Source organism: Eucalyptus grandis, chromosome 1 (assembly GCF_016545825.1).
Source record: "Eucalyptus grandis isolate ANBG69807.140 chromosome 1, ASM1654582v1, whole genome shotgun sequence".
Taxonomy (NCBI): domain Eukaryota; kingdom Viridiplantae; phylum Streptophyta; class Magnoliopsida; order Myrtales; family Myrtaceae; genus Eucalyptus; species Eucalyptus grandis.
The window spans coordinates 23,647,068-23,673,548 of record NC_052612.1 but is presented as its reverse complement, the minus strand read 5'-3'; the positions used below and the strand labels follow the sequence as shown (position 1 = coordinate 23,673,548).

General features: G+C 38.7%; 1 protein-coding gene across 2 annotated transcripts in view; it reads right to left on the bottom strand.

The window, feature by feature from the left end:
• The window catches only part of LOC104436566 (E3 ubiquitin-protein ligase PRT6), a 28,851-nt gene extending 2,663 nt beyond the window's left edge, over positions 1 to 26,188 (bottom strand). Inside the window, exons 1-19 of one of the 2 annotated variants that reach the window (XM_010049379.3) lie at positions 25,945 to 26,188; positions 24,134 to 25,243; positions 19,629 to 20,836; positions 19,337 to 19,477; positions 16,257 to 16,500; positions 15,454 to 16,176; positions 14,725 to 14,910; positions 13,951 to 14,639; positions 11,427 to 11,478; positions 9,238 to 9,871; positions 7,988 to 8,196; positions 7,315 to 7,838; positions 7,106 to 7,210; positions 6,912 to 6,978; positions 6,718 to 6,795; positions 2,230 to 2,298; positions 1,913 to 2,009; positions 1,699 to 1,831; positions 219 to 277 (exon numbers count right to left, since the gene is read on the bottom strand). In XM_010049379.3, coding sequence (XP_010047681.2) covers positions 1,938 to 2,009; positions 2,230 to 2,298; positions 6,718 to 6,795; positions 6,912 to 6,978; positions 7,106 to 7,210; positions 7,315 to 7,838; positions 7,988 to 8,196; positions 9,238 to 9,871; positions 11,427 to 11,478; positions 13,951 to 14,639; positions 14,725 to 14,910; positions 15,454 to 16,176; positions 16,257 to 16,500; positions 19,337 to 19,477; positions 19,629 to 20,836; positions 24,134 to 25,243; positions 25,945 to 26,010 — 6,177 coding nt within the window. In that variant the 5' untranslated portion in view covers positions 26,011 to 26,188 and the 3' untranslated portion in view covers positions 219 to 277; positions 1,699 to 1,831; positions 1,913 to 1,937. The remainder of the gene's footprint in view (positions 1 to 218; positions 278 to 1,698; positions 1,832 to 1,912; positions 2,010 to 2,229; positions 2,299 to 6,717; positions 6,796 to 6,911; positions 6,979 to 7,105; positions 7,211 to 7,314; positions 7,839 to 7,987; positions 8,197 to 9,237; positions 9,872 to 11,426; positions 11,479 to 13,950; positions 14,640 to 14,724; positions 14,911 to 15,453; positions 16,177 to 16,256; positions 16,501 to 19,336; positions 19,478 to 19,628; positions 20,837 to 24,133; positions 25,244 to 25,944) is intronic. The other variant, XM_010049388.3, reaches the window with a different exon arrangement.
• Positions 26,189 to 26,481: the final 293 nt, after the last annotated feature.

The following is a 26,481-nucleotide window of genomic DNA, read 5'->3' as shown; positions in this document are numbered from 1 at the left end:
ACTTCAAAACTCAAGTTTGAGCTTTCTCAGATCAAGGAAGACCAATGCTAACCATAAGAGCGGACAAGCCTAGGGTGCTTAGATAGTCAAAACTTAAATAAAGATACAAAGTAGTCGAATTTTCAGTTGAAGAAAGCAACCAACAATACATAGAGCAATCAGCAATTTAAATAGTACACTGAAGCCGATGGAAATTTCCAATTAAGTTGACTACTTACCCAAGGATCAAATTGCTGTTGTTGAAGAAATTTTTCATTCTAAGAAAGTTAGTATGATTCTGAAAAAGGAGATGAGACAACTAATCAAACAATGTACAAACGACAATGCTGAGAATTTCTTAATTGAGTCATGTTAAAAAAGAATAAACAATCAAATTGGTGTCACTGTGGACTTCCACCCGCTTAAATGTGCAGTAGATCCAGGTGCATAGGCCACTATAGTCATGCGGTCTCATGAGTTTCGATTAACCATTGAGAGAGAGAGAGAGAATTAGGAAACTAAGCCGGTATTCTGCTGTCCTGGTGAATATGCTGCCTTTTCTGCTTCTGATAGTCTAAATAAGTATTTCTAGTCTTGGAAATTAAACCACGCACAGTGGTCGAATATGTTATTTTGAAAGGATAGAAGTGTACTTTTATAAGCACAGCAATTTGGGTATTCCAAAACTCTTCCTTCTCCATCAGGCGAGCGCCTGATGAAGATAGCGCAAAAGGCATGAACCTCATGTAAACTTCCTAGAAGCAACATCTCATCAGCCTGCCTCACATGAGTGCTTAGGCGCCAGGCAATCGCCTTTGACCACACTAACATAGGCAAAATGGAACCAAAGGATCTTTGAACTAGCTGCTAGCACTTCAAGAGTCTTCTCACTAAACCTCTGAGCCGAATTGTTCCATTTTTACTAATTTTTACTAAAACAAATAATAGAACATATATTAATCCGAGATAATCCCCTGAAAAGGGGAGGTCCACAGCATATTTCTTTTTTTTCTTTTCCAATAAGAGTGCTCTGATGCTAAAACTTGTAAACGGTAAGCAGGGTAATCAAATTAAAACACTTGAATTTCTAAGACAAGACATGATATATATTCATTACCCTAATGGCATTTCCCAGCCTCACGATTTTGTATTAAACAAAGAATTAGCAGCCAACCTATTGCTTTGTATGCCCGCGAAGCCTTTTTCTGTTCCCACATGTCTATGCTCGAACTACATAAAATGCTCCATAACTAGATGACTTACAAGGGAAAAAGACGGCTTCAACTAGAAATACATGAATATGGGTTTGTTTGGTAAAACCAGAAAATATGTAAATTCTGAATTTTTACTGTTGATAACTTTTAGTACTGACGAGAAGAATAGAATTGTTTGATGATAACTGGCAGTGGATTACTAAATGATATTAATTACTTTCCAAGTATGGAATTGCAATTATCATTGGTAAGTTTAATAATATAATTGGCATGATTTTAATTAAAATCAATTACTTTTCCATTAAGTGAATTAGGTGGCCCCTTCTTTACTTAGTGGATTACGCGAATTTTTCACTTAATTGAATCTATTACGTTAAAACTAATTATGGTTATCAAACCAGCTTAATTTCATTCACAGCTAAATTTTTTAATTTCAAACACTTAATTAAAATTATCAACCAGGCCCTAAAAGTAGCCAAACAAAGCAAATAATTGAGCAACCTACCATTGTCCTGTACATAGTTCATGACCAGCGGACCAGAGAAAGCTCAACCACCATATTGTCCACATATCAACAACCTTGGGATATGCACAGCCATCTTGCCACCACTCAATATCACCTTCATAATGATAGTCCCCTGATATGATCAAAGATCAGGCGTCAATAGACTGCCCTCAAAAGATGGAACAATACCCAAGGGAACCAAACATAACCTGACCTGTGCCAAAGTCCTAGCATCTAATCTAAAAGAATAAGGCACCAACACTTGTTTGACGAAGAACCTTCGTGCTTCGGTCTAGTCCATGTGAAGCCACCTGAAAAAATGACATTTAATCAAGAAAGGTGGAACAAAAGTAGAATTCATGCCAACTGAAAAAATATTCTGCACAAGATCTACGTATTCTCTAATGGACACAATCACAATCAACAGTTTTCCTCATTTTATATCTAAATGCCACTGCCCAAAAGAGAGATTCATTTCTAAAATTAATGTTATATCTCGATGGAAGAAGCATAACAGGAAAAAACCAGCACCATATAGGTAAGAGCAGCATAACGTTCTTCGTTTAAGTACAGAGGCTTTCCCCTATGCAAATCAATGTCCTGCAAAAAAATAGCGAAAATGAGTAACATGTTAAAAAATTTTAGCTGACATTGACAAGACTGCTGAAACTGAAGCTTCAGGGTCATTGTGCATCGATAAGTCAAGATCTAGATGAACAAAAATCAAATAACTGCTGAAAGCTAAGACTTTCGCATAGTGGTGCATTGACACATTCTGCATCATATAATGAGCAAATGGAACTCAAACTAGCTGCTTTTCCATTTACTTGTGTCATCTTTTTGAGGTATAGTAACATAAATTATTAAAAAAGCACCAAGGGAATGCCAAACCATTTACAAAATCAAGTAAGGGCAGAGTCTAGTTGGTCTAGAATGGCATACATTTTTAGTTTATTCAATAGATAAAAAGTATAAATATAGTTCACCAAGGGGGTGCAAACATATACAAAAAGAACCCAAAAAAAGTTCTCGAAACCAAAAGGGAGCCCACATACAAGATAAATCGTCAACTATATCAATTAAGGCATTTACATCCATATGCAATTTGCACTACACAGAAAGTGTATAACTCTAGGCCAATTTTCAATAAAAATAGAAATGGGAAAATCCTCTCCATCAAAAAACAGAGAGAATTGAGGTAATCCTTTTTCCCCTTTACGCTGTAAAGGAATGCGCTGCCAAGCCCAAAGTTCTTGCTGGATGAAACCACCAATAATCCAAGATAAAACAGTGCAAGCAAAGGAAACTGTCCAAACCTTCTCATCCAACAACAATGAACGAGAAGATACCCTACTGACTCTGCATCCTTTTTGCAGAGGAAACGCCTATGGACAGTACTTTGCCTCTTTGTTGGAGGTTATCTAAAGTAAGGATTCATCCCCAAGTTGCTATCCAAGCAAAAAAAAAAACCTCTAGTTGGAAAACTCACTTTCCAAGGAAAATTCATTCTACAAGCAGCCTCTCCGTCTAGCAGTTCGTAGTAAGACTTTGCAGAAAAGATTGCATCTCTCTCATTGTTCCACACCATATCATCCTCCGAAGCAGTTGAAATCTTCCAATTATAGAAGACAGCAAGAAAGCAGGCAAAAGCTTCAAAGTCCCAATCTTGGGCATGTCTCAAGTAATCAATCTCCCAATGACAATCCACTACCAAAGCTTCATACAGAGAACTAGGAAGCGATCCTTTAAACCATTCACCCACCAAACATCAAAGCAAAAAATCGCTTTCCAGTACATAATTTGAGTTATGTAAAGAGAATAAACTCACTCCAATCCTCTTTAATCCTCTTCTACATCCCGGTATCATGTGAAACTCTCCTATCCTTAGTGATCAACCTGCCTTTTCAAGGTTGAACCGTGTAGTCAAAGGCGCAACAGGCAAGCGCCTAGGTAGTCAGGCTAGGTGAGGCATCAGGTTTTCTTTTCTGAGAATGAAAAGCTTAAGCCACCAGGCAAAAAGCTCTAAAGCCCTTGCCTGACCAAAAACAGGCTAAAAGGAGTTCTTCATACTCATAAAACTTTTCAGAGTAGTTAATGGGAAAAAGCTTTAGCCATAGCGAGGGTAAAGAAAGTAACTTTAAGACCAAAAATTTTTCAGACTTAAACAGAAAGCCGCAACCTGTCTCTATTGCTACCTTTAAAGGCTGCTACAGCATAGGTCACCAGAAGAATTGACCAAAGTCACAGTACCCCAACTCCCACTTTTCTTGTGTGCACGCATGTGCATGTGCACGTCTCTCTCTCTAGCATCTCTGCTCAGTTTATGTTCTTTTCCCTTACCTGAGACATTTTTTGGTCCTAGTGCCTCTAGTGTGCCTTTCTCCTTTGACAACACTGAGGCCATAGCAACCACTACTCTTCTACTCCCTAGATGTTCATTATCAACGGTGAACCACCAAAGCCATTTGCTGATAAGTGCCTCGTTGAATAACAGAAGGGACTTACTGCCTAATCCACCATTGCAAAAAGGCTGTTTATCTGCTTCCCAATTGACCAAATGGAACTTGCGAGCCTCCTCAGCACCAACCCACCAAAAATTATCCCGAATGTCTTCCTACCACTTAGCCACCGAGGGAAGGGAAAGAGAGACATAAAATTAATAGGAAGATTGGACAGAGTTCTCTTAGTAAGAGCAAGCATCCCATCTTTTTCAACCAGACATCTCTTCTCGAACTCCTCAAAACCAGGCTCTCAGATACTCTTTTTAGCGCCCAAAGAAGGACCTAAGTAGGTGATAGGGAGAGAACCTAACCAACACCCAAAAACCAAACATGTCAAAGTACCATTGACTCCTTCAAGTAGTGGAATAAGCTTGGAATAAGCTCGTTTTCACTCGACTGATCTTAATCCCAAAAGTTGCCTCTAAACACGAGTACACTCCTCAAATAAAGTAATTGCTGAACACTATCTTCACAAAAATGATAGTATCGTCTGCAAAGAGAAGATGAGAAATAATCATTTCCATGCCATGACTGTAGACCTTTGAAGCCAGAAAGGCAATCCAACACGGATGCTTTGCACAAAATTTTGCTAAGGACCCCATCACCAGGATAAACAACAAGGGGCATAGAGGTCAACTTGCCTAAGGCCCCGAGAAGATTGAAAACAACTTGTTGATCTGCCATTAATAAGTCCAGAGAAGCTTGAGGTACACCATTTTATCCCGTTGCACCAATGCTCCCAAAGCCCATCTTCTTCAGAATAAAAAAACACAATCCCAGGAGACATGGTCATACACCATCTCCATATCAAGTTTGCAGGTAACACCTTTCTTCTTAGCCTTTAGTTGGGACCACTAACTCATTTGCAATGAAAGCTGCATCTGGAATGCGTCTTCCTTCAACAAAAGCACTCTGAAAAGGACCCACTGCATTGCACATTCTAATCTCTTTGCAAGCACCTTGGAGAGAATTTTGTACACACTGCTCCCTAAACTAATAGGGCGGAAATCCTTGATGTTAAGCACACCACCTCTTTCAGGAACCCGAGTGCTAAAAGTAGCATCTAATCTACCAACAAAATCACCTCTCAAGTGAAAATCCTTAAAACCTTCATCAAGTCACCTTTCACTACTGCCCAGTACTCCGTGAAACAAGCCATAGTGAAACCATCTGATCCCAATGCTTTCTTCCCATCTAGAATGGCATTTGTATTAGCACTGAAGCTCTGTGGATACCCCGGGGGGGGGTGGGGAAGAGCCAAGAGGTCCCTAATTTTTACAAAATGACTGGATTATTGATAAATCTCCTGTTTCGTTCCCTCCAAGTCAGCTAAAAAAGTCACCTGGGGGATCAACTGAATTTTCTCTCTTTTATTGCATATCTTCCACAAAGCTCTCAGCTCTTCTTACAGTCTTTGCACTGACCTACTTAATGCCCACAACTGACGAAGCCAAATTCCAAAGCATTCTTGACCAACCACAGCGTATCGACAACCGATCAACAGTTTCAGGCAACACCTATTTCCCAAGACTTGACCTCATTTTTCGCAAGTTGTCCAGGAAAATTACGGCCATTATCAATCAATTTTAAACAAAAAGTATATATCTTATGAGTCGTCAACGAGCATGCACTTCTAAAGTTGAAGAATCTGTGGCTCATGCACGATGCTATCATCCAGAAAACAGAAAAATTTACTTTTTTGCCATCCAGTAGCCATCTCTCAAAGATGAATATAAACCCAATCACTTCATGGGAAAAGAGCAAATGAAACTACATGTATACTATACGCTTTACAAAAAGTAGTGAAGCCAACTTAAACAGAAGACAGCATGAGTAATTGCAATTGTCGAGTCACTATGAACTGTTTGATACTTTCTTTTTTCTTGGCCATTAACTGTTTGACACGTTTATAGAACTGGAAACAGCAAAAAGAGAGACGATACTCTCAAGCCGACGCAACAAGGTAACATGCTCTTTTTGATGAACCGAATACTTTAGTTTGTTTAAAAACTTTAAAAGTTCTTGCTTTTCCCCTGAAACAAAGAAAGAGAATACTCTCAAGCCAAGGCAACAAAGTACCATGCTCTTTTGATAAACCAAAGAATATAGCGGGAGTAAAAACTCTCATAAGTTCTCGCTTTTCTGCTAAACATTGCTTCACTGCCAAATAAGGAAATGCAGAAATTTAAACACAAAACAGGAAACACTCCAAAATGATCCTAAATGTCAATGTTTACATGCTTTTAAAGATTGAACCAAAAGAAGAAAGGCCAAAGCCTCTACAAACACACCCTAAATGATTCTCCGCCATAAAAAAATAATAATAAATAAATCAACATTTATACCCTTCTGCTAAGATCTTGCAAAGCCACATCGTAGCAAATTAGAGAGAAGCTACTCAAACATAATCCTTGCAGATAATTTAGTCCCAAAAAAATTTGCTTCAGCGAAAGCATGAGAAAATAAGCTTCCACAAAAGAATTAAAAATCCAAAACTCGTCCAGGTAAAAGAATTAACCTCTTCCCCAAACGCATCTAAGTACGGAGATGGCCAAAGCGCTTGACGTGCAGACCTTTGGAACAAAATCATTGTCCTCTGCCACAAGAAAAAGAAAGTTCACTAAGTGAAATGGCACCGAGAGAGAGAGAGAGAGAGAGAGAGAGGTCTTAAATGGGACTTCCCACAAATCCACAAATAGGAAGCAGTCATACCTTGATCAGCAAGAATACTCCAATACCAGCACCACAGGCAAATGCATGACTTTGGCATCCACTTTTCCTTCAGGAAAAGAATAGACAAGTAAGGTCAATAAAGTCCAAGGGTTCAACATTTAAACTTATGATTCCAGTCCAGCAGCATTCCATCCAAACACTATGTACAGCTAATTGGGGTGAATTGAGAAAACCTGCAGCATGATTTCCAGCTTGGCGAGCATATTCTACCGCATAGCAGGCACAATGTGGGTTCCTCTACGACAGTATTGCAGTCAGGGCATGCCTGCTTAATATACCTGTGCATACATTTGCAACATGAATGATGTATACTAGCATGCAGAAAAGGATGGGGAAAAAATGTGTCAGAAAATCTTGACAGTATTTCACCATCTAGACAAACCTCTGCAGAAGGTCCTGGTATAGGTAGGGTAGTTGCATCAGCTTAAAAGGAACTGCAGGGACACAATGCACAATGGAAGTGACCCTACTAAGCTGAGTCTCATTGCAGAGATGACGAATCCACCTTAAGACAAAAGGCCAGAGCTTTTCATCTTTATATATCTTATCAATTGAGGGGATCTTGAACATCTTCTCGAGCTTTTGAATCTCATTGAGCTCCACAGAACAGTCTGTGAAATGGGCAGCATAAAAAGGCCCATCCGACTCATTACCCCTCTCAAAGAATGGGCTATGGGTAGATGAGTCCAGAAGCTTCCACAGCAATGCACATCTCCGCAAATAAGGTAAGCTCAAGTTACGAACTACGTTGTCAATGCCCCATGATGGATCGACATGGTCAGAAACAGCATACTCGAAATCACATCCAGACTCTTTCATAAATTTGCAAATGTCACTGACCAGATCATTATGAAAACCTAATTCATCCATCTCACCACCATGTTTCCCACAAAATGAAATTATAGCCTGCATATCCACAAAATTAACACATAAGAAATCCAACCACGTGGCAACAACTATATGCCACCGCACCAAAAAGAAGAAAAAAGAAAATGAAAACAAACAAATATAGGCCCAAATGGCAACGTAAAAGAAAATGGATGCCAGTAACAAACCTGAGTGATGGAGACAATGTAGAAAAGGTGCACAAGTGATAATAGGGACTCCTCGCATTGCAAGAAGGGGCAAGGGAGACAAAAGAGAACCCACATCAGTGATGAAAAAGGGTCATGAGCAAGGACAGGATCGGCAGCTCGTTTCCAGAAATGAAGATCAGGATGTGGTGATTCCTCCTTGAAATCTTCCAAGATACACAACATACTGCCTATGAAGTGTACACCCAAGAATTTCAACAGGTAATCAAGTGATGAAGTGAAAACTAACAACAGGATCCAAGTACTTATTTTAGCTGCTTGTCCAATGCTATATGAGCATGATGACCATACAACCAATTCTTATCTCATTCAAATGGATATTAAAATGATGTCATATAGAATCAACTAACAAAGGAACAAACTAAAAAGCTTTCTCAAGTCATGGGTGCTACCCTAACTCAGGGAATTAAAAGGACATTAGGACAGAGAACCAACCGAAGAAAGAATAGAACTGGCAAGAGATTAAGAAGCAAATCAACATTACAAAAAGCTAATCTAATCCAATCTAATTTTATTTACTAACACATATGCTCCTTGGAGAAGTCTAATGAGGAGCTGAAATAGTTTCGCACTGGAAAAAAGCAAGTTGTTCAGTTTAATCTGATGCAACTAACTTTATTTAGATACAGAAACGTGAGCCATTAATTTAAAACTTAACAGCTCATCTGTATAGAAAGTTACAAATGAGTAAAGAAGATAAAGACTTAGAAATTAAGCAAATTATATTTCTCCTCACCCTTCAACATACTGAATATACAAAATGAAAAAATAAATATGACAAAACTGTCGTCATGAGGAGAAGAGAAAACAAGGATCAAACATATAGACATACAACAAGTACCTCCATAATCATTCAAGGGCTGGGATATAAACAGTTCAAGCTAATTAGACATACAAAAATGATAAAAGATTTGATTCTCTAAGATTCATTAAGTAATGGACTAAATTAGCCAATGTACTTCCTGGGATTTAACACCATTTCCATAGATATGTTGGGAACATGTTCTAAAAGACAGATGATGAAGATAACGCTGACAACTTGAAATAGAATCCATGCACGGTCTCTTTGGCTAGTGACTGAAAGAGCAAACAAGAAAGAAATAGAGGAGAAGCATCTCTTATAGAGGACGCCTGACTAGCTATGATACAGTAAAGTGGGGCAGATAGAAAAACAACATATATAACACTTCAATCATATAACAAGGTATTACCTTCTTTGCCATCCGAAGAAAGTGGACGATCCGTCGAAATGCCAAAGCAGATTGAATCCGCAAAGAGCTTAATACCTCTAAATCTTTGAAGAACATCTAGGGTATCCTTAGTCCTCATGCTCTGAATAACCCTCAAAAACAAGGAGAAAACAAACTTCCCAGCAGATGAAATTTCCTTGAACAAGGCACTGAGGCTAAGATTTGGGGTGAGAGACGTCCTTCCGCTACGAGCAGAAATTTCTGTTGATATAAGTGAGTAACGAAGAGTATCCCACATGATAACTGAGCAAGCTGCCTTAGCAGTCCTAGATGATCTTTTGTGTTGCCCTGGAAAATACATCTTAGATAGCAGATCACAGAGCAATTCAAGTTTCGATCTTAAGCTTGAGTTACTTTGAAGAGGAAAAGCTTTAAAAAGTTCCCCCTTCTTTACTAAATCAGCTGCAGATTGCAAAAGGCACAAGGCTTCTGATAAATGAAGGGAAGTTGTGTCGCCGCTTGCCCCAGGCCAAGGACATTGCGAAGAATTGGAAAATGAACTCACTGACTGCTTCCACATCATCTGACCAAGACTTGGTAGGGCAGGCAAGATTGAATTTGCCAGACGACGGCAAACAGGGCATAGAAATTCCCCCTAACATGGGAAGAAACATATATTAGTATAGGACTTAGAAGAGAGACATAAATCAAGACAAACGGACATGCTCAAGGCATCAACAGCTCATGATATGGATTGTAATAATGAAAGACAATCAATTCAAATGATAGGTTGAAGTAACCCCTCCCCCAACAACAAAAAGAATATGTAAAGAAAAGTTAACTCTTGTGCTCTTTAGACTTTGTAGAAAATAACCATGAAAAATTTAAATCATCATCATCAGTGTTTAGGAAAAATTCTATCTTACACGATAAGTTTGGTCCTAGTCTCTTTCTGTTCTCATTAATATTTTGCCCCATTCAACCCCCACCCAAAAAGAGCAAAACAAAACATCCAGACAAAGCCTCACTAGTTAGCTTTATTTTCTACTTGAAGTATTGATGCAACTCACTTTTTGAGCAGAATCAAATCTTGATCACCTGATTTTAAAGTTCTTGACTACAATTAGATGATCGAGTATGGAATACAATTTGGTGTCAAAAGATTTGTCTAACTTATCCAAATTTAAATACGAAAGAGAGTGAACCAGTATTGCCTGTAGGCAAAAAGTAGGACAAATGCAAATTAAATCAGTGTGAAGTTCAGGGAATATATTAACATAAACAAATTCTACAGGGAATGAGAAGATCAAATTTCAAAGAGCAAATCAAATATGACCTATTTTTAATATTTACAATTAGTTTGTAACAGTGAGTTTTCCATTGAAACTATTTCATCCTTATTAGCATTTCTACAAGTAGTCCCAGACTACCCCAAAAATGCCCTCCTTGACTATCATCTTCTTAGAGAATAAAAGCCAGCAAACTAATTCTCCTGCATCATGTACTAAGCATCTATGCTCTCTAAGGCATTACTCATGGTGAATCACAGTAGAATCTAACATTCACATCTGCTGGAGATTGCATAGTTTCCTTTTAGGTAAAAGCAGATTAAATCATTGGTCTATTCTCTCTAAAAAACCCCCCCAACCAAAAATAATAATAATAATAATAATAATAATAATAATAATAAAAATAAATAAATAAAAAAAGAACTCCTCACTAATTGTACAAAGCTTGTCCATAATGGCATCAATATCTTTGTCTTGCACTGATAAATAACTCACAAAATTGGCAGGAATACAAAAGCTCCCCATGTTGGTTGTGCCGAGTTAACATTAGAGTGTCTTAAAACCTACTGGTTGAAGGCAATAAGATTGACAGGAAAGCTTGAAGAAGTACAAATGGACCTCATCTCTCAGTCCAAGGAAAGTCATTCCAACTCTTTAGCTACAATTAAGGGGGCTAAAGAGGGAAAAATGCCGCCAAATAACAAAGACTAAATAAGAGAGGGACTCTCCAGCTATGATTATAGGTGTTTGACAATGTCCTTTATGATTTAACGAAGACAAAATCTACTATAAGCAACGCAAGTATCTAAAACCAATATAACCATTGACCAACAGCACTAAGTTCTTAGTGATTGACAGAAAAGAGATTGACTACCTTATGCAGCATAAGCATCAACAATAAGAGAGTTAAAAGACATGCACCTTGTCGAGATTCACAATGTGCCCTCCTTCAAAGATAATTCTTCTTGTATGTCTGCAACAATTGTTCCAGGAACAAGTCATCTTTGTCAGGAAAGAACAGTATGCATGAAAAAGATGATTGCTAATTGGTTGGAAAAGCACAACATAGCCGTTGATAACAATTTGATTTGCTTAAGAAAAGATCCACTGAGATTACAGTCATCAAAAGGTTGACGATATCCAGAGAGTTCACGAAACACAGCAAAATGAGGACAACAGTAGGCTGAAACACCATCAAAAGGTTGCCCATAAAGTTGATAGACCACCGATCATTTTTTGGCAGGTTCATTACTCAAACTGATACTTTTCCCAGCAGATGCAAACAACTAGCAAGGGAATGATTCAGCATTTTGCTTTCGGCAACCTATTGGTACATTCTATTATTCTTGCAATACATTAGTGAAGAAACTCATGCAGTATTTTTCATTTTGTATGAAACTAATCAACCACTCTTATATACAATGATCATAGGTAAATGCCAGAACTTCCAATGAAACATGACAATTTCTCAGCCTGAAATAAAGACACTTATTCTTGACCTAACTAAGATTAAAGTGCATCAAAATCCTCGAAGCAGAAATGCAGTACAATTAATCTTCAAAGCAAAGTCAAGATACAAACAATATCTGTTACCCACAGTCCAATATCACATTCTAATACAGACAACTTCACAAAGCTCAAGCTGTGTTAACATATGTCAGATGCAAGAAAAAATCACATCAAACAAAAAAGAGACTACCCTATTAAAATTAAGCAAGGTTCACAATAGCATATACTCGCTGATGCAAGCATAGCAGCTACACAAAAGCAGATAGCCATCACAATAGGCATTTATTTCCAAAATGCTGGCTTAACTATTGGATGGTGCATATTTTGTGCTTATAGCAACTCTTGGCTTTGTTTTTCTGGGTTTTTTTGGTCAAATCTTCAATGTTAAAGGAAAAAAGCAAGAAAAGGAAAAAGGTAGAAGTCACTCTGAACAAACCTTAACCAGACTAGAAAACTTTTATGCAAGTTCTGTTGCCTGTATAAAATTACTTTCATCTTTATGCATTTTCCTAATTTAAATTTTGTAGCCGACACATTTTGACATTTTAAACCCAAAATACCTGGAACTTTCACAATATGCTAATATTGACACGTAAATCACATATATTATCTTTAGCTGAATATATAAATTAAAATTGGCAGTATCTATCTTTAATTGCAATTCAAATTACTTCCATATAAAATTTGTCTGTCGAAAAGAGAAATTCCCAAAAAAATTTAGTTCTTTTCGTCATTGTCAATCAAATTTTTGGACAAATTGTTATGTAGATGAAATTTATGGATAAAGTAAAAAATTTCTTTTTGAAAATACCAGTGAATTTTCATTATTTTGTATTGACAAAAATTTAATATCATCTATGAACTATTTATAATAAATAAATAAAAAATCAAGATACGTCATTGTGCATAATGTTTTTGGTGTACTCCTAAATATTCCTCTACATCTTACATGCTCTATATAAAAGTATCTCGCCAATATAATAAGGAAAAAAATTATTTCATATAGTAAAAAATAAGACTTGATATACATTTTAGATAATTAACTTAATAAAAAGTTCACCGAGAAAGTGAGGTTTTGATATAAGAGGGACAAAAAATAGATAAGTTGTTATAAGATCAATGATGAAGGAAACTTTTCAGTTTTATACTATATCAAAAAATGTCATTTTTGCTTATTATTAGTAAGATAATTTCACAAGGAGCATGTAAAACGTTGTAAGAATATCCAAGAATGCACTTTCCTTGAATACACTAAAGAAAAAACATGCGAAATGTTTACTTATGGTAACTTGCTAGATAGAAAAAGAAAAAATAGATAACAAAGGAGTCGAGCCTTCACATTAAACAGCAATTGAAAGATTGAGTTGTTTTGTCTTTTTAGTGTAAATGGGGGTGGATTTAGTTATGTAGGGGCTGTAAATAGCGCCACCCTTTATTTATCAAAACAAACAAACAAGCTCATAATGCTTTTGGCATAAGTTACTGGAGTGTCACAAAATAGCCACTCTCGTCCCTAGAGGTCAAGTATGTTCATCATTCTTGTTTTCTTTTTCCTTTTTCGATGTTAGGATAACGGTGATGAAACTCATCAGGTGACGGATTTTGTCACTGCATACTGCCAAAAGCATCCACTATTGACCCAAAATATTTTTCTCATTGTTGTAGCAACAAGAGCATTATCGGCAGCCACTGCTTCCACTACATAGCTGCCACCACTGGCCAGTATATAAACTTCCTATCGAGGCATCCCATAATGTAGCAGAATTTTAAACTCATGCATACTAGGACATTTATAAAACCTCCAGCCTAAATAACACGATGCACCAGTCAATCCTTTTCTATCCTCTGGTTGCCATCGATGACAATGAAACCTAACCACCATCACAATCATATTACCAAACAAAGGATGAGAAAAGAAATTTCCAGCAGAACTAACCTTTCCTTCAATGAAGATAGATAGCGCTCCAGGCATCCCTGATGCACGGCATGACCACAGGAAGAAAGAAATATTCCATCACAATCAACTGGACCAAATCCATCATATGCTGACCCTTGTTTAGCACTTTCATCTGAGGTCTCGTCAATGTGCAAGTGTTCAGAAGCTGATGGATCTTTTGCTCTATCTCCACAAAGGCAAGCTATATACTTTGCAAGCAGAACAGTTTCAGCATCTTCAAAATCCCCTGCAACCTCTTGAGATGTTGAAATATTTTTCTCTCCCTCGACTGACTCCAGAAGATGTGCATTGTTATGAATTCCCCTTCGAATCATTCGGTACATATCTTCCTCCAGCGTCTCAAACATATATACAGTGCTTTCCTTTTTATCCTTAGACATCTGCGGCACGTCAAGGTTTCTCAACAAAGGAAAGCAAGCCCGGACAAACTCCATGAAAGCATTGACTTCAGAAGGCTGGGCATTATGCATGAATTTATTTATAGTATTGCGAACCAACCGCACTAACTTAGTAGGTGGATCTACTTCTGAACAACTAGCCGCCGTAACTTCAACCCCACATTGTTCAGTTTCCTTGTTCTTCTCAATCTGCATTGTTTCCTTCTGTGGCTGTTGAACCCCATCCCATGATGGGGGTCCTCTGTCAACAAAACTTAGCAGCCTAGATTTCTTAAATCGGCAACAAAAACAAACATTAATATTGAGAAGAGATGAACAGGAAGAACGGAAACAAAAGAAAAATATAACTTGCTACCTGTAGAAAAATTAAGAAAGAGAGAGGATTCTCTGGATTAGAATCGTGGCAAAGAGAGCAAACATCTTGAACAGATTCTCTGGTCTCATTAACAGCGGCCGAATGAGTTGCCTCTTCCACAGAGGATAAGCCCTCATCAGTTGAAATGCTCGCTAGAAACTTGGACTGCTCAGCTCTCATTCTTGCCTGCAAAACAAAATTCAATAAGCCAATAGGTTGAAGCAAATTTGTGCCGGTAATACAGCGACCTATGGAGCACACTTTAGTCATATATGCAACAAATTTCTTCTTGCTGGAAAGATGATCCACCAAATTTGGCACATTTATTTTCCAATCACCAATCTTTTTCCTTCTTGTAACATCAATTTCGCTCTATTAAATGCTTCAGTTTTTTAGATCAAGCCATATGCTCTTTCTATTTAATATCGAATCATCTAAAAAAAATTTCGAGATGAAGTTTGCCCAGAGTCATGTATTATTAAAACCTCATGTATAACAAAATAATGACTTTGAAAATACATGTATGTAGACCACCGAGCACTGTACACAGATAAAACATCACACAAACAAACATGAACAAATCAACAATTAGGATAAAGAAAACAACAAGCAAGCACTTTTACTAACTTTGACTGAGTCTCTATTGAAATGCATGGCTCTATATTTTGCATACTACACCAAGCAAGCAGAAAAAAGATTATCTGCATGGACAATGCCTCACATCCCTACCATTATAGCAGCCTGCCTTTCGCGAGCTTTGGCTCTGTGCTTCCCTTCATTAGAAGGAGATCCTGAACTTCCATTATCACTGTCTAAAATGGACCGTGGTACTTGAATGAACACTTCTGGGGCTAGCTGTTGCAACTCATTCATACAGTATGGATCAATTTCAGCAATTCTTTTCAATAAACTTTCAATCAAATTTGAAAGGTCAGACCCATATGCATCCATCTGATTCCCAACTCTTTCTGTCTTATGTAACTTCATCAGCAAAACAAGAAGCGACAATAAGCTGAACTTGCCAAAACCATAAGATAATCCCTCATTAATTTGTTCAGTAACAAAGGATAGCATGGAATTTTGATCTCCATTTAGCCATGTTCTATCTCTGGACTCTCTCTGCTGAAAACAAATATCTACGGCTAGAGAGAGCAAGTGCAATGCAACAATCAGGACACCATCAGATGCACGTGAGTCACGTGCCTTATCACTGATAACAGCATAAAATAGCACTGAGCGGATTAATTGAAGGGTCACTTTACAAGTAGCTATTCCAGCTATTCCTCGTAAAGGTGCATATATGTAGGTCCACCTAGGCAACTGAGCAGTTGATGCTGAAACATTGCAAAAGCGTGCATATCTTTCTTCTGCAAGTTGCAATTCTCTTGAGTTCCAACGCGGGTGATACAAATCCAGTTCTTTCCAGCATGGCCATCGCAATGAATATGTACCCTACAAAAAGAGCAACAAATTAGGACTATATCTGTCAAAGGCTGGTAGAGAAAGAGTGTGTGTGAGCGTAAAAAAATTACCTGATTAAGGCCAGAAGGATTGGAATATGAAGCAACAGCATCCAAAACTTCCTGCAGACCCTCAAACTTAGCCAGGTCACGGGGAAGTGACCTCACAAGTTGACTCCGAGTGGCATCTCCAGTGGCTAACCTGTAAACTAACTCTCTTCTCAAACTTTCAGCTGTAGTCTGTCCACAAAATCGCCTTTCTTTAACTATTTGGATTATAAGAGTAAGCATTTCCTCTACTAGAACCGGTTCATACCTGAAAATCCATATCATTCAGGCTTTACACAAGAAGACACATTCCTACACAAGATAAACAATCGGAATAGATAACAACACGCATGTAGTATGTACAAGCCTAAGACAACCAAAGATGAAGCTTTAGAACTCCACCACCACCAACACCCCCCCCCCCCCGGCGCCCCCTTTTCTTTAAAAATATATTGCTTCTCCTAAATCGTTCACTCAAAATTGCATGCACATACATGTGAACAGAGAGGATGCTAAAAAAAGTGTGAAATTAATATGTAATTTTGCAGTATAAAAAACAAGGCAACTAGATAAATTACAATGGTTGACACGCGTATACAAATGTAAAAAATAGCACCCAATAAGACCTTGTTAGTAGGATATGTTAACGATTATAGGACCACTACCAATCCTCTTCCAATTATCTCAAAGCTCAAACTGTCAAAGATACATGATAGCCGTAAATAAGGAAGATTATAAATTGATTATAAGAGATTACAAGGGTTCTAACTCTGGACTCGGGGCTCATCAACTTAAAGTTTAGTGCATAATTGATTGTTCTGAAAGCTTAAACCTTTAAATAAGTGGAAATTGGTCCCACAATTGTAAACATGGCATGAGAAAGTGGCTAGACCATAGAAAAAGGGGAATGGGATGGTTCAATTTTTGGTGCAATTTAAAAAACTAGGTACCAGCAGCTTAGAATGAGGTCCCACTCTACATACTCCTGACCCCACCCCACCCCACCCCACCCCTAAGTAGAGATGGCAATGGGTTGGGTCAAATATGGTACCCTTCCCGTTCCAATAGGGCTTAAACAGGTCGCAGGACAGGTTGGGGATTTTATTTACAAAACCTCATAGGGCTTGTGACAGTTTGTGATTTGTCTCACAAGTAACCTGAACCTGAGAGCCATTTTAATACAATAACTTTACTTTTCTAAAGAATAGAAGGTCTCCTATTCAATTATATACAAAGACAAGAGAAATTACTTATGCCCCTTTACATTCTTCCAAATATTCATGGCTTATAAATTATGTTCTACAATTCCAAGAATTCATACAAGAATTTGAAATTGAATTGGTTACATAATCTGGATTTCCATGATGGTGGATGTGTACTCACGATGGTTTCCAATTTATATTGTGTTTGAAAAAAAAATCATTTAAAAATTACTTAGGAGAAAATAACAATTGTAGTGATATCAAGACCCATTGAGAACCCATTGATAATTTAAGTGGAGACGGTGGGATTTCCATCACAAAACCATATTGGGTTTCTGAAATGAGTTTGGGAAAAACTCAAAAGTTAGTCAGATGGGTTTGGGACGAGATCAACCAGTCCCGTCTCATAACCATCCTACCCCTATACGATTCAATTTTTGCACCTAGGTCAGATCCCCATGAAAGAACATCCTCATTTACGTCCTTAAACATTCAGAACAAACGGTTGTGCACACCGATTTAGAGGAACCACTAATGCTAAGTAGAGAACAATTAACTTTCACTAGGAGCAATTCATCTACCCGTCAGGACCATTCATAATTTTCTCACTATAATCTCCATTGGAACACCCAAACCAATTACACAAGAATGGGATATTTACTAAACATAACATATTCAAGCAATAAATATCGTGTCTCAAGGAAAATTTTGGACAAGCCAAGGACAAATTATAAAGTATAAGTAACGATTCAGTCTTCTCATTTTCACAGGGTGGATTAATAAAACCTAACTACTTCCAATTTCTAATAGATTTCTATGGCTTAGAACTCTTACAAGAGGAGCACTATCAAAAACCATTCCCTTTCTTTAATAAGCATGGCAATTCATTAACAAGTAGGTGAGGAGACTAAGTCCCAATCTTACAATTACTGGCTAATGGACAAGGAAAAGCTGACAACATGCGAGTATTACCTATCAAAGGTTTGGTAAGACACTAATTTAAGCATCCTGATACTTATAACCGCTCTTAAAGCAGCATATCTTCTTCAGTCCATCAGTTCCACCAAGATCACCAATTATACAACTCAGTACGTGGAAGCTGCTAGTTTTAAATTACTATTTTGTGTTTTACTCAGTAACGACAAAATATTGTACCATAAAAGCCGAGTTGACAAGCCAGAACCTAGAGGAACTTCAGCTTCTAGCCCACAAAGATTAGCTCTTAACTGGCTTCCCTAACCCAGATGACTTGTCATTCTAGAAGCTAGTGAGCAGGAGTTGGTTGTAGCACGTACAGAGTGAGGAATCATTTCGAAAGTTGAATAACTCAAACAAAACGAAAATGACAACAATGATATAAATGATTACTTATGCACCATCCAAAAGGAATATTATTAACAGGGACATAGCACAAAGTCCCAAAGAACAGATGGTATATTGCTCGATAACAATAACTGAACATGCAAGGGAAGTTCTTTTGAAGCATCCATCCACTGGTCAAATGCTCTAATGACCTTTATCAGTGATTGAAACTTTGAAAGAATTCAGATTAGAAATACGACACGATGAACCTCAAATTCCTAAGACACGGCCAATTCCTACTCACTTCTGTGGGTATATTTTATAAGCCCAGGAAACCCCTGCGCTGCTTTTTCAGAGAGAATAAACCAAGGGTGGATGGGCAGCTTAACGATAGGCCCAAAAAGAGGGACCACAAAGCAACTTCAGTCCATTCATTCTACCAGAAGATAAAACTAGACTCACAGCAAAATTCAATTAACAAATAAAGCTACCCTACTTGTCTATATTAATGCAAATCTTATGACTATCCTCATCTAAAAGAGGTTGCTATGTTATTTAACTAAAGGCATGTATGTGCAATTCAAGAAAGTATGTACATACTCGCTATCCCGTGTAGGATTAAGAGAGAGATAATTCAATAGCCCAAAACGTTCTATTATTCTGCTGACGAAAAGATCACCAGGGGCTACAGCTGCACAGAACTGCAACAGGAAAAGGTCAAGCTCCAAGCCTTGCTCGGACCTGCAGAAAAGCAAAATTAGGATTCGCCATGCCCTATAGGAATCTGTAATGAACAATAGTAGGAGAACAATCATATATGAAAATCAATATTGAGTGAGAAGGAATATCTATCGCTCTGGCATGTAAATCACACAAGATGAAAATCACATACCACCGAGATGAGCGATACCATTCACGAGATAATAGGGCTGCATCCCCATTCTTCTTCCACATTCCAGCATGAACCTCAGCACAGAACACCCTAATACGTAAAGGATGCTCCATGACAAAAGCACAAAAACCCAGTGGACTACAAAGTCCCAAAACGCACTTGAAAAAGTTGTTGTAGGGCCCTGATGGCTGATAAGCAAAAGCAGCAGTGTTTCCATTGGATGCTGTGGTATCCCCATCCCATATTTTCAAGGCTTTAAGCAGAAGTAATGAGAGCAAGCGATGAAACGGAATGTGAACAGATATATCTTGTGAACTAACATCATAGACAATATTTGGCCAATCCTGCAAGCTAAGAACACGCAAAGCACCCACTTCTGAAGCATAATCGCCTTCCACTGCACAATTATCGGAGGCCACAGAAGCATTTGCAACATCACTGTCACTAACAGGAATGGACTTACTTTCAGGATCAGTGTCCTCCCCATTATCTACACTTGCATTGGGCCAATCACCATGATTAAGTCTACCTTGCTGGTCACTAGGACTACCAAGTCTACCAAATATATATTTACCTTTTCTGATCCTCAATATTGTCTTCTTCCATGCGGAAAAATGGCTAGTGGCAATACTACTGTTGCTCTGAGATAAATCAATTACAGGGGCCCCTGAAGTCTTATCAACTAATAACCAATTCTCAATAGCTTTCAAACATTCATTTATCAACCATGTGATAGACGGCAGAATTGATGGATGACTATTTTTTATGGTATCAACTTCAGCAGCCTTAGATCCAGACGCTGATGCCTTGCTCCTGCCTGAAGTGCTACATGCGGAACTTTCCTGAGATAACCGTACTACTTTTGCATGTCTCAAACTTTCTCCATCATCCATATCCATTTCATCAATTGTCTCTTTAGCAGGTTCATCCAAAGATGCTCCATCAACCAGTAGGGAGTGAGTATTTGCTATTGAAGAGCATAGACCAAAAGGAAAATGTGTATTATCAATTTCTTCTTCTATAAGTATACCTGTTTCTCTCCTTAGAGGATTCATTCCTTGCACAAAATTCAAAAGCCTCATCCAAGTCCTTAAGTTATCCCGCTTTTCATTAATTAAATACTTCGGTACGATCACATGACTCACAACAAATCGTACATCTTCAGCCACACGAAAGGTTGTCTCATACAAATGTTGCCACTTGGTGACCTAGCAACAGAATTTTTCAGCTATTTAGTACATGGCAGAACAAAGGAAAAGATGTCAACGAAAAAAACAAGCTATACTTTATTGAAATTACTTTTAAAAACAAAACGAGACATTTATAGTGGATTTGCCTCGACAGGTAAAATGGAAAAACCATCAAAACCTACTTTTCAATGAAGCTCAGCTTCCATTGACACTTTGAAGCTAAATAGAGATAAAACTTCATGAGATACACAGAACATCATCAGTTAACTTGTCTATTGCCCTAGCCGAGCGATCTATGAGTGCAGTGCGAACACCTGTTAGATGGCCAATCCTTGATAGATGCAATACCAAGTGCTTTATGACAAATAAATATATAAAAAAAAAAACTCGCTCAATACTTTACAGCTGCTGATACTAGCAAAAGAAGTGGCGGATGTGCTTTGTCAAAATACACCAAATGATACACTGCACGATCAACTACCTAATAGAAAGCTAGTTGATTATTCAATATTCCCTCATGACAATATAGTAATTTAATTTAAAAAACAGAGATGCAGAATTCAAATACTAACTCAAAAATGCATGTAATGCAAGCACTGAGTTTCTATATAGATCAGATTCTCACTAAAAGGTGCTTCCATGCAGTAAGACTTCACTTAAAGAGCACTGATTTGGTCATAAACTAAATGTACTGTTATTTCCTAATATCATTCACCACTTCTAATCCGTTAATGCATTCCATTCATCTGTTTTGTATAAGATTCTCAAAAAGTACCATTGACATAAAAAGCAAATGATTATTCAAAAGTTTATTGACAGTGTATAAGATGTCTTAATTGGAAGTATCTTCCAGTGTTCATTCTACATATGTGCATTCTTGTTTTAAGTATCATCTGTAAGATATCTAGATTACAATCAATCTACAGAACAACATCACCACCCATCAGTAAGAAAGAAACAATATCCATTGAAGGGAATTCCAAAGAATACTTTCAAGTATTCTGAAAGCAGAGAACAACTATCTACTTCATTAAAATTCCAGAAACAGGTCTATGCTGCTGTAAAAAATTCGATAACGACTTCTATAGCTGTCAATCATACATAAAGTTATAATTTATGATATCCATAGATAATCTAGGATCTTCGAGAGAAAGGGAGAGAAAAAATAATCAAAGGCATACATCTTTACTTAATAACTTAATAGAAGAGTACATAAGATGGTAACCCCCAAGATCCTGTGTCCGCAGCGTCACTCCTCATATTAATCTTAGGGGTCACGCCCGCCACCCTGCCAGAGGAGCCTCATCCAATGTATGTGGATGGGGTGGCTCGCATGAAATTCACCAAGACACAAGGTTCACATACCCCATGTTGTAAAGGAAGGAAGTACATGAGATGGCTCTATTTATAGAACATGATAGACATCTAAAACCCTGATTATTTTATTTGAGACTCCCCTACTAATTCCTAACGCCACTAACAAATGCAAATTGCAACTAACAAATGCAACTTTCTAGTTGCAACTTCCTCTTGAAGTGTGTGACCAAAGCGCTATGTAAACTAGACCATCCAATAGATAATGGACATGGCTACATTCAATCAAATTCAAGACAACTTAGCATAAGCCAAACCTTACGTGAGTACTAGATTTGACAAAGAAGCACTGAAGAAAGAAAGGATCAAAAATTGACACCTCTTTCACACATAACGTTGGTTAAAATCATGTAAGAACCCAACTGCTCAACAGGTGCATGCTTGACTCCAGTGCTCACAGCTAACTAGAAACTTATTGTGACTTTGCCCATCAATGACACTCACAATGTAAGAAGAGTCTCACAACTACATCCACAATAGGCTAGCTGAGATTTCAAACGACCAAAATTGGAGAAGTTGCCAAAGATGAATCGCTGGATATCAGAGCTTTTATGTGTCTCTAGAAAACCCCCCTTTTTTAACCATTTTCTGGGATTAGAATGAAACAAGCATAAGACCAAAGCAGAAACCAACAGCATCAGAGAGGCGACAAAATCTTGACAGAAACCAGTGCTGGAAATAGAAAAGGTGATCTAGCAAGTAAGTGACAGAGAATGAAGACAGGTGAACGATGAAAGAGGACAGCTCCCAACAAATGATGACAGCAGCAAAACTTGCTAAAAAAGAGTCATCCCCCTGATGATCAGTAGAGACCAACGAGATCTAAGCTGGAGATGACAAGCTCGACGACCAAGAGAGGGACAAAGGAGAGAACTTTGGTCAAGCAACTAGATATGGCAAGCAAAAGGTTGCTCGGGACAGAGAAAGAGACTACAAAGATGAGGGGAACAGAGACCCCGAGGGGGTCGTAGTAGAGAACCAACAAAGATTATAACCAACATCTCTATAGAGCTTGAATGGCACGACTAGGAAAAACAAGGTTGCCCGAGAGGACACGGGTGATGACAACACCACTGAGCTCAAAGGGATGGCATGACTGAAGTTGACAATTTCGAGATAGCACTACTCTCGAAGGCAACAAGACCTGGTTTGAGACAGGGACAAGCGGTGGACAATGATGCTTCTCTTGAAGACAACCAGGTGCACCTGCTCTCAAGGATGACGACATGAGCAAACAATTGTTGACAACAACATGCGACAAACAGCAAGCAATGGCAGCAGCGCATGGCAAGCGATGACGAGGTCATTGGATGTTAATGCCCTTACAAGAAAACAGATACAGGAATCAGTGGGGGCCGATTGATGGGTCTTTGGGATTCTTTTCTCTAAATCGATGGCAGTGAGGAAAAAGAAATGTGAGGGTGTTGATTTGGGTCCCTCTCTCCTGTGGCTCTAATAACATGTAAATATTCTAGGATCATAAAGAGAGAAGGAGAGAGAAAGTACTTATAGGCTACATCTATACTCAATTAATTAACAAAATATACAGCATGAGAGACCCAAACCCTAACTTCCTTGTTTAAGACTCACCTACTAACTAAATCCTAATACCAGCAAATATACTTCAAAAATATCATAAGGCGATAGGAATCTGTAATGAAAAGATTAAGGTTTAATAAAACTAATTAATCAAGTACCAATTATTCAAACATTGAATGACTTTTTATTCCATGGAAATGCTTGAGTCCCAATGTTCATTGATTAATTTAATGCCCTTGTAGCTGGAATATAATTCATAGCAATGTTCTACTAGCGTAGACCCAACAACCTATCCACTAAATCACTAAAGACTGCACAAATGTCAGTATCCATCCAATGGACAACATCAAAGGCATGTATGGAGAAAATAATAACCAAATAGGAGACAAACTTTTGTCTTACCTGTAAACGACCATCTTCACCAGCACATGAAGTAAATATGTCTCCTAAGCACCCAAATAGCATTTCAAGTAAGTTCATTTCCTTCACAAGACGTGGAGTCAGAGTTGGAACTGTAAAGATCTGCACAGAAAACGTCGATAGAGCATACTTCTTAGAAACACCATCATTGCACTCTTTTATAGCTTCCTTTACAGCAACTGGGTAGTAGCTTAAAAATGCCTTGGCAAACTCATACTTGAACAAGGGCTCTGCAAGCAGTTTAAGAAGTAGTTCATAAAGTTTCTTCATAACCTTATCACTTAAGAAACTCTCACCCCTCACCAGAATCTCCAATAGACCTGCAGAGGAAAATATCCTAATCGAAGCAAAACTTAGCAAACTCTCACTACAGTTGCAGAATTCTAGTAGCATCACAGCTATCACAAGAGTAAGCTCATCTGCAACTTCACTATACTCTGCAGCATGGTCGCTTCCTATGCTGTCTTCTTGAGTGGAAGACTCAGCAGACAACAGCTTGTTTTTCCAAAACACAAAGAGGGCATCAAGGACTGGTCCAGCAGAGTGTGCTATTTCCTGAGGAAGGGGCTGGATCTGTTCTGCACCTTTATGCTTCGAACAGAAGCCCTCTCGTCTCCATGCCGTCGCATCTCCACAATCACAGCAACCCCCTCCAGTATATATCATTGAGTAATCATGGTCCTCATGATTCCCATTTTCAAAACAAGGAACACATATTGCACATGTGGGGTCAAGTTCGCACGTTCGGCACCTATAAGCAATATCATCATTTCCCCATACAGCACCACAAACTCCCCTCTGACCCACATCAACGTCCGAAAGACACTTAAGAACATAGGTGGGTTCATCCTTAAACATCAACCACTGCAGCCAAACCATACTTTCTCTAAAAAACTTTCTCATATCATTTTCTTCCGGAACATCTTCAGATCCTGTTTGCAGATTCCGATGGATCTCCGCCAACTCGTCATCTAACGGTAAAATTGCAGACACAAGCTGTGGGATGCAGGACTCATTATCCTTGAGGAAAGCAACTATGCCAGATTCAGAGTTGTAAAGGTACTCCCGTGGAACTTCAATTTGTGCAAGCCTCTAGCATAAATAACCAAGGAGGAGTGTAAGATATATTACCTTATTATTTCCTACTTATAACCTGCTGTTAACAATTTGTCTCTTACTTCATATTATTGATGGCAAAATGTTACCCAACAGTAAAAGAAAAGATCATCAGAGAAAAACTGGGCAAACAATGAAATTATCACAGGAAAAGTAGCAGAACTCCTTTTACATCTCCATCCATTCTTGAAAATAGAAAGAAAGACAACAGATACACTCACTTTCAAAATGCCCCTCGAGGCTACAACCTAAGTACTACGAACACACCACCCTCACATACCATACATTTTCTGTATACACAAAGCTCACTTCACACTGCCATACAACTATGTCCTATTATGAAGCAACGACAAATTTGTGGAAAAACGAAGCAGCTCAAAACAAAGGAACAAAAAACGGCAGACAACCTGTCAAAGATCAATTCCTAGCCTCTTTGAAGTAGAGCCTACACGTTTCGCTTCCAAAGACCAAACAGGAGCTCCCAAAACCCCATTCAGACCACACCACATCGAAACTCATGGCAAGACATTCTCAATTCCTAAACTTGAAAGAGCATAATAGAGGAAACAAACAACAGCCAACGATTTCAAGAAAAAACGACCAAATGGGAACCGGAAAGAAGTGAAAAATAAAAATAAAAAAAGCACACAAATCATGGGGAGAAAAAATCGCCGCACCTCCAGAATTCGATCTCGAGGGCTGAGATTGCTAGCCTCGAAAGAACGATCAGTGTCCATGTCCATTCCGCGGGTCCGGACGAACGGCAAGATGAACTCCGCGCAACGCAGGCAGCGCCAGAGCCCCGACGAGCTCTCACCCCCAGATTGGCTCCTCCAACCCCACGCCGCCGACTGCAAACTACCGATCGAACTCACGCGCGCCGCACCAAGTCCTCGACAGCCCGCAGCGGCACGACCATCTCACGGTGCCCCCCCGGGTCTCAAAGCTCCCGAGAAGAAGAAGGCGCCCCGATCGCAGATGGCTCTGCCGCGCGCTCCTCCTTCGACGGCGACGGTCCCGCGGGCCTCGAACAATCTCGGGGACGAGAGCGAAGATGGGGAAGAAGGTACGATCGGGAACGATGATGGTCGAATCTCGAAAGCAGAAGATAGCTCGGCGTTGGAGCCGCTCTGTTTGCCTTATGTACTCGGCTCTCCTCGCTTCGGCCTGAGAGTCGGTGAAGCACTCGTGCCGAACGTGGCTTTGCTTGCACG